Source organism: Oryzias melastigma, linkage group LG5 (assembly GCF_002922805.2).
Source record: "Oryzias melastigma strain HK-1 linkage group LG5, ASM292280v2, whole genome shotgun sequence".
Lineage (NCBI taxonomy): Eukaryota > Metazoa > Chordata > Actinopteri > Beloniformes > Adrianichthyidae > Oryzias > Oryzias melastigma.
Window position 1 is genome coordinate 6,720,499 of NC_050516.1, and position 8,657 is coordinate 6,729,155.

The 8,657-nt window shown below is 40.4% G+C and overlaps 1 protein-coding gene across 1 annotated transcript in view; it reads right to left on the reverse strand.

The window, feature by feature from the left end:
* Nucleotides 1–8,069, reverse strand: part of smg1 (SMG1 nonsense mediated mRNA decay associated PI3K related kinase) — a 100,054-nt gene extending 91,985 nt beyond the window's left edge. The window contains exons 1-3 of the mRNA XM_024269146.2: nucleotides 7,772–8,069; nucleotides 2,483–2,631; nucleotides 2,178–2,330 (exon numbers count right to left, since the gene is read on the reverse strand). Of these exons, the coding sequence (XP_024124914.1) occupies nucleotides 2,178–2,330; nucleotides 2,483–2,631; nucleotides 7,772–7,848 (379 nt within the window). The 5' untranslated portion in view covers nucleotides 7,849–8,069. The remainder of the gene's footprint in view (nucleotides 1–2,177; nucleotides 2,331–2,482; nucleotides 2,632–7,771) is intronic.
* Nucleotides 8,070–8,657: the final 588 nt, after the last annotated feature.

Below are 8,657 nucleotides of genomic sequence, written 5' to 3' on the forward strand. Positions count from 1 at the left end.
ATAAGCTGAAGGTCAGCCATGAGTAGGGACTGATGACAATTACCTGGTTCAGGTGTTTCCAGCCAATAAGAACATGCCAGAGCAGGATATATTGGAAAACATGCAGGAAGGTGGCTCTTTAGGACCAGGGTTCCCTTCTGCTGCTCTAGGATGATGTCATGAAATGGGTGGAGCCTCAGAGTCAAGGCATTTTACTTCCAGGTAGAAAAAGAGCTCAGGAAAATAACTCATATTTCATAAATAATGTGTTCTTTATCGTTTTAAAGTTACTAAATGATCATATGGTTATGGTCTATTCTGAAAGGCTTAAGAAAAGCATGGCATGGCTTTTTAAAGGGGATAAACATGTAAAAAGGAGAAAAACACTAAGAACTCTAAAGAATGATTACACCAAAGAAAAAAAGCATTAAAGCCATTAAAGACTATTAAATAGTCGACGACTAAGTAGTCGATTAGTCGTTACTTTATATAATATGGAGTCAGAGTGTAGTGAAGCTGAAAATTATGATGGCAGTCTGCTAGATTTTTGGACTATTCTGGCATTTATTAAAAGGTTTTTTAGGCTAATTTGGAGTTCAGCTAATATTTCAGCTATATGCTGGCTATTTTGGCTAATTTAGGCTTTTTTTGCTTTTCAGGCCCTTTTGAAGTTTTGCTAACATTTCAGCTATATGCTAGCTGTTTTGGCTATCTTAGGCTGTTTTTGCTTGTTTTTTAAGCTAATTTGGCATTTAACTTATATTTTAGCTGGCTATTAGCTTCAGTGATTTTAACTATCAATTTCAGCAGCTTCAGCTATTAGCACTAGCATTTTTAGCAGCCAAATTCAGCCTACAGTTTTCACATTAGCATTATTGCAGGTAATGTTATATATCTAGTTTTTAGTTAGTTTAAAGCTAACAATGGTTAGGATGTGTGCTTTACATCAAGTTTTCACAAGTTTTCACAGTGTGAATGCAGCATAACAGAAGAACACACTACATGCTGTTTCATGAACGTGCACTCAGCCGGTAGTGTTCACACTAAACCAGCGCTGGACAAGCAGGGAGCGACCCGACAGAGGATTCTTCTGTTGGTTTGCCGTTTATTTGCGCTGTTTATGATGACTGGTGTAAAAGATCAAAACACTGCAAACCCTGTAAGGTTTGCTCCAGGTTTTTAGCTTTACAGCTCTGGTCTTATAAATGTACACCTTGGTGTTAACCTTAACATGGCCGGGCACAAACTTGCCCTGTGAAAACCAAATTCAAACCTCGCCTCCAGCAGAACAGCACTAGAAACACAGCAAGTTGAAATTAAAAGCATTAAAAGATCTGAAACGAAGAAAAAAAAAAAAAAAAAAGGTACACATTTTAGGCAAATATCGTCTGAGTCATGCGACGTGGAACTGTTGAGCAGTTGAGTGCACTGCGCAGGACCTTTAATAACGATGAATGCACTTCATTCAGAAAAATGATTAGATTAAAATTGTTTATTGGTTTTGTGTAATGGAATTTGAATCTGTAAAAATGTATTGCTATTATTATGTGTTTTAAGGTTTTTACCTGTTGACTGACCAAATTGGAAATTAAATAATGATTGGAAAAATGATCTGAAGTGGCAGTCTGAGTAGATCAACCTTCAACTTCTTAGCCCGTTTCAAGTGTGGAAAAAGGTCACAAAATATTAGGAAACACTTGACAAATGGCAATTATTAATGTCTCATCCGAAATCGATTTTTAAACGGTTGGCCCCCCGTGTTTGAAATGCATACTTCCACGCGTCACAACCAAATCCCAGCCCCTCATTGGTCAAAGTTCAGCGTTGCAGCGATTTAACACCTAGAAGTTGAACCGGTTAGAGTTCTAGCGCATGATCAATCAACACCCAATTTGTACACAGAGCCCGAGAAAGGACTTAAAAACTTGTTTACATAGGCTTTTCATTGAAAGTGGCCACTTGAATGCAAGTTGTTTGAATGCAGCATTAATGCAGCTAGCAGCTCAAAACAAAAGTGGTCTGGTCTGTTCACTGATGGTTGCTTGTAATTATTTCATAGCCTCCCGGTCGGAGGTCCCAGTCCTCCTCCTAGGTTCACACAGTTGTTTTCACAGGTTTGGATGGTCCTGGTTCTCACACATTTCTAAACGCAATGGCACTTTCTTGGGAGCACAGGCTTTAGAGACGGGACAGCTTACCCTGCGATTTCCTCATTTCCTTTGAAGCTAAAGCACGGCTTCCATGCTGAAAAGTAGCCACATCCACAGTCACATTGTTGGGCCTCAACTCTTGCCCCAGCGACTTCCAACCAAATGAAGCATCACAGACACTCTGAGCAGCTTCATATCCACCTGGGTTCAACAAACATTCAGGTTAGTATCATTTCTGTGAACCAAACCAAAAACAAACACAAGTTATAAGCCCTGCCTCAGCCACAGCGAGCTCTGGAATGACCCAGCAGCTTCTCGCTGTGTTTGATGGCGTGAGCTGTGCAGAGCCTCACCCTCCTCCTGATGTGCATCTGCAGGGGTGTAGGCATCACTGTGCGCTGCTGGCTGTTCAGGGCACTTGGGAGCTATAACTTTGTAGAAGGACCCAGAACCAGGTTCTCTGGACTTCCCGTAGTCCTGGCTTGATGACACACTGTCAGCTCTGAGAGACACACACATATTGCCGTTTAAGCGTTATAGATGATCATGATTGAAACTAGGGCTGCCACGATTAGTCAACTATTTGACTATTAAAACAGTCGACGGGTAATTTAATAGTCGATTAGTCATTACTTTATATTATATGGAATCAGAGTGTAGTAAAGTTGAACAAAGTTGTGAGCGTTCAGTACCAAAAAATTTACTTTATATTCGAGTCAGATTTTTTTCGAGACAAAAACTTCATCTTTAGTGAAAAATACTTCCTTGACTTCGTTAGAGATCAGGAATATACTTTCCATCAAATTCATTTTGACAGCTGACCTTTAACCCTATATACCAGGGGTGTCGAACTCCTGAACTACTGGTTGTCCAGAAATCCTGTCTTTTCTTCTGCTGATTACCTGGATCAGGTGTGTTTGGCCAATAAGGAGCTTTAATGGCAGCTTGGTTGGAAACCATGCAGGACACCGGCCCTCCAGGGCTGGAGTTTGACACCTGTGCTATATTGATATTAAATTGTAAATGAGTTTGATGGAAAGTATATTCCTTATCTCTCTCATTTGATTTAATCTTGTTTTAATGCTAGAACTAATGAAGGACAGAAGCTGCTTAATTCATTAAAAGTTTAACTATCATCTTCATTGTCTTAATTTTGAGTTCGTTTAGAGCCAACGTTTCAAAGGTGTCGCGTGTGAAAGTCAAAGGCCGGATCCGGCCCTCCAGGTAATTCTATCCGGCCCTCCAGGTCATTTTATTTTATTGTTATTAATGACCCGAAGTTATCTTGTGCTCATTTCTAACTTGTATAATTTTGACAAAATATATTTTTATGGAGAGCAAAATTAAAGTTATTTAAGGTTTAAGTCGTTTTTTTTCTTGAATAATATTCCTGCATTTTTATTATGCATAATTATTTTAAGAAGTTACGGTTTTAAAGTTTTAAAAATTAGCATTCTGCTAGCTTTTTGGCATTTACTAAGATTGTTTAGGCTGTTTAGGAGTTTAGCTAACATTTTAGCTACATGCTAGCTGTTTTGGCTAATTTAGGCTTTTTTTTAAGTTTTTAGGCTGGTTTGGAGTTGGACTAATATTTACACCCTAGTTGTTTTGGCTAATTTAAGCTTTTTTAGCCTATTTGAAGTCTAGTTATTTTTCTAGCTACTTTTTATAGGCTAATTTGGCATTTAGCTAATATTTTAACTGGCTATCATCTTCAGCGTTTTCAGCTATCAATTTCAGCATCTTTAGCGACCAAATTCAGCTTACAGCATTAAAACTATCATTATTGAAGGTAATGTTATATATCTAGTTCATAATTATGTTAAAAAGTTACAGTTTTAATGTTTTAAAATGTAGTTTTAGAGTGTTCAATAAATGTTTATCCTGTTCGGTCCGCGACCTAAGGGGTGTTTTGGATTTTGGCCCCTTGTGTGACTGAGTTTGACTCTTGGTTTGGAGCTAATGATGGTTAAGATGTGTGCTATAGATCCACTTTGCGTATGACCAGATTAGTCGACTAATCAGTAAAAATAATCCATGATTAGTCAACTAATAAAATAACCATTTGTGGCAACCCTAATTGAAACAGTGTAGTGCAAAACTGTTCATACAGTTTTATCTATGAACTAAAAAAACTACGCCAGCTTTGATGTTGGAAAAAAATAAAATAAACCTAAAAAGAGCCAAGTATTGAAATAATCATCACTTTAAAACTGCCTCTTCCTTGGTTGGCAATTCACAATATACATGCATTTTATTTAGGTAATGAGCAATATTTACCAGATCCAGCCATTTTTAACCCTTTAATACCTGAGGTGTCGCCGGTGGCGCTTTAAGACAAAACCTTTAACATACTGTAACTTTTCAACCGTTAGCACGATAATTCCAGTAGATTGTGAAGGAGAAAAGCGGCTTGGGTTGAAAAGTTACAGTAAATCAAAGTACATAAACACTGGAGCTCCAGTGTTAAAGGGTTAACCCAGTTCTACTGCTGACGCTCATGGCTGTCAGCAGTAGTTGCAAGTTATACGTGTCGACAACCAAAATCAAATGTACATCCAATTTATGCATGACCCGATTAGTCAACTAATCAGAAAAAAAAATCAGTGATTAAAATAATCGTTTGTGTCAGCACTAGGAGTGTGCCAAAATATCGATATTGCGATATATCGCGATTAGTCCTGTGATCGATTCTCGATGGGTTCTCACCAAGTATAGATGTTCTATTTTATTTGAAGAGGCTGTTGCGCTGAGCTTGCGAGTCGTGCGCCAGAACTATTGAGCAGATGGGGGCGCTGCGTCTGACTTTTAATAGCGATGCACGCGCTCGTAGCCGTGTGTGAAGCATGTCTACCTGTCAGCGTTTATCCTCCATCTGTAGGAGATCCAGCCGGTAAGAAGTGACTTTGTCTGAGCGCTAGAATGTCAGCGATCACTTACTTCCTGTTTGCTGTGGGAACTGGGCGCGTGCTTCGCAGTTGTTTGTGTGTACTTCAGGTACCGTCAGAATTTTCGTTTTCATGCACTTCAATGTTTAACCTGCTGGTGTACGGTGTAACTTTGGTAAATTTATAATGTGACGTTTACAAACAATGTAATTACTTGTTGCTAATGTTAATTTAAATTAATTCTTAAATAAAAAAGCAGGATTTGATGTATGAACTTAAATTTAAATGTAATTAAAATAAAGTACATGAATTCACTGCAAAATTAGGGATGTTGCTAATTAATTGAAGAACTTAAAATTATATTTATTGCCATTATTATGTGTATTTTAAGGTTTTTTCCTATTGACTGCTGACTGACCAAAACTGACTGAAAAAAATAAACAAAGATTGGAAAAATAATCTCAAGTGACAGTCTGAGTAAATCAGCCTTCATTTTTGGATGCTCAGCCCTTTTCAAATGTGGGAAAATTGAACGACAAATTAGGTCAATTTTAAGAGAGGCTGTAAAACATTATATTCATCATCCTTTGGTGTGACGTTCCTTTGGAGGTAGATAGCTGTCGCCACTTGAATTATTTAATATTTGCTCTGTTGCTTACAACAATTCTGCACTAAGTAGTGTCACTGCTGTTCATGTTTACTATTGTTAACATTGAATCTGACAGATAATTCCAATTCAGTTGTAGTCAATGCTTGTCAAAGACATAGTATTACTGATTTCAGCAATGTTGCACAAAAGTGTCTTTAATTTGTTGCACAAAATAAGAAAAGTTGTTTATTATGATTGTGTTTAAGCTAAAAAAGATAAATGGGGATATATTTTACCAAAAAACATGGTCTTCTATATAATGCTAGTTATTAGAGAGGATTTTTACCAATTATCGCAGTATCGCGATTTTATCGATATCGTGAGCCATGTATCACGTTTCGTATCGTGAGGTACCCAGTGATTCCCAGCCCTAGTCAGCACTAGTTTGGAGAAAGCAGGAACAGAATGCGTCCAGACAGCTTCAGCAGATAACCTTTTTCCCTTCATGAAGCTGGAGTCTGCTGATGATCCCACTACAGGCCCATGTTTCCAACAGTACTCCCATCTCCAAACAGCACTGAACATCAGTCATGCCCACACTTGTGACCACATTTCAATCTAAATTTGTGCTTTAAAACAGACCATGGAACTGGTAACACTGGCTGCATTTGAAGCAATTATGAGCTATTGCTGTAAATTGTTATACGATTACATATACTGTATATGATGTTTGCCACAAATCTCACTTTTGGAAGACATATTCATATTTGAGTTTCAGAACAGAACACCTGCTGAGGCCCAGAGCAGCAGAGAACAAGACTTCCAGCTACAAAGATTACATTCAACATTTATCGTTATTATTATGGATTCTGTTTTAAATATCATTTAGCATCAGATATTTGTCCTACTAAGTTGGTCGTTGATGGCCTTTCCCTGCTTTGAGCATGCCTCTAAGAATCTTAGCTTGTCCTTTGCTGTCACGGATCAGATTTGCAAACAGGTGTTGAACCAAGCTACGTTCCCCTGCCAGAATGCGTTTCCCCGCTCTCAGGCATTGTTGATTGTTTTGTAAAGATCATATTTTTTCCCAAACGGCGTTAAAAATAGGTGGATGACTACAATAGACTGTATTCTGGGGTTTGGGGGAGTTTATTGTCATATTTGTATTTTTTCCCCCACATATTCAGTGTAAAACATTGACAGATGGCATAGATTCTGCCGGGTTGCTGCTGATCTATCTGTGCACCCCAAAAGGTTGCTGTAGAAGTAACAACTATTTATTTATTGTCTGTTGTTACATGCTTCCATAATAAAGCCACTTTCATAAATCGTGTTTCTTCTCCTAAATTAGCCAAAGGTATTTTTTTCAAACGCAAAAAGCTGTTGTTGTTTCATATAAAATGTGGAAAAAATATCCAAATATGACAATAAAGCCCCAAAATAAAGTACGTTGTAATCATCAACCTTCTTGTAACGCTTTGGAGACAAAATATGATGGCTAGGAAACATTTCAACGAGGCCACTGAGCGGGGAAACTAACTCTAGCGGTGGGAACGTACCTGGGCACAACACCGGCAGCAGAAAGCTTCGTGGTTCGACTCGCAGTCACCTTTGACTGCTGATCGGGAAGTTCGGGCGGGTTGTTGTGGGTTCGAGGCCTATTCGTCAGCTGAAATCTGCACTACCTCCGTACCAACGTAGATAAACGACCCCCGAGTCCCCTGTGCTTCAGGAGCGCCCCTCAGACGGTCTGGTCGGGAACACGGACCCCCAGAACGCCCCCGGAAGCGGGCTGAGCAGCACTCGTCACAGAGTTAGCCGCCGAGCTAACGCGCTAACCCGCTTCCTGTGCGGGTCCAAACACAACCCAGCTTCTAGAGAACCGCTGCCTCTTTAGACCCCGTCCTTTCACTGCAGCGGGAGGATGGCCGACGCCGGTGGTTCCTGTCCGGGTATTGTTACTGCAAAGCCCTTGGGGCGGCGTTAGCAGCAGGGTCAGCACGGCGTCCAGTGGTGAAGCACCACGGCCCACTGTCAACGCGGCTGGACGCGGGAGAGCGAACCTGACAGAGGAAGTTCGGAGACAGAGCTCCTCTGGTGCGGTTCTGAGAAGGCCCGGCGGTAGCGAGTATCTGACGAGTCCAGCGGAAGAGCGGAGCACCAACCTGGGCTGCCAGTCGTTCCAGTGTGGCCGCAGTTTGTGGGCGCCGCTGAGCCGAGACCCCGGGGCTTTGCGGCTCATTACCCTTCGGTGCGCTGCATGACCTGCCGGCAGCGCCGAGTGTGTCTGTCCCGACGGTTAACGTGCTCTGCTCTGCGTTACTGACGACCGCCAAAACGTAGAGTAAGCGTGCTCGAAGCTAGTTCACGACGCATCTCTTCTTCTCTCACGTCATTCCTCTTCTTCGTCCACGATGTTCCCGTGATGCTCAACCCGTTGGCTGGACTATGCTGCCCCCTAGTGACAGACAGTTCCCAACAGCAAACGCTCATTTCATGTCTGGTTTTCATCCTCATCGGGGGTGTACAAACTTTTTCACTCAAAGGGCCAAATTCCAAATGAGATCCCGGTCTGTAGGCCAAATACAATACTTTTTTTGCATGTCACGAATTAAAAAGAGAAAATAAAGAATATGGTTTCATGTATTTATTTTGAATTTATATTCATTAAAGGAACACACATTAGAAAGAATAAAAAGTGAATAACAGTTGTCTTTGAAACCTTTAATAGCAAGACCTCACTCACCATTTTTAACTGGAAAAACAAGAGCAAGCTAAAACAAAACAGCAAACTGGGATCATCGCTGGATTGGAAATTATGTGACATGCAACGTGACAGACATGTTGCATCGATGCATTGAGTCTTCCTGAGTGATGGACGGAGGAGGTCTGAATAAGTACGCAAAGAACCACAAAAAGAGACGCAATGTTTTGCAATCAACTTCAAAAACCTTGACAACAAAATAATCCGATCAGAGGAATCAGGACAGGAATCCCATTTGAATAGAGAGAAATCAGACAGGGAACATGAAGTTTGTGCTAAAGAGGGTG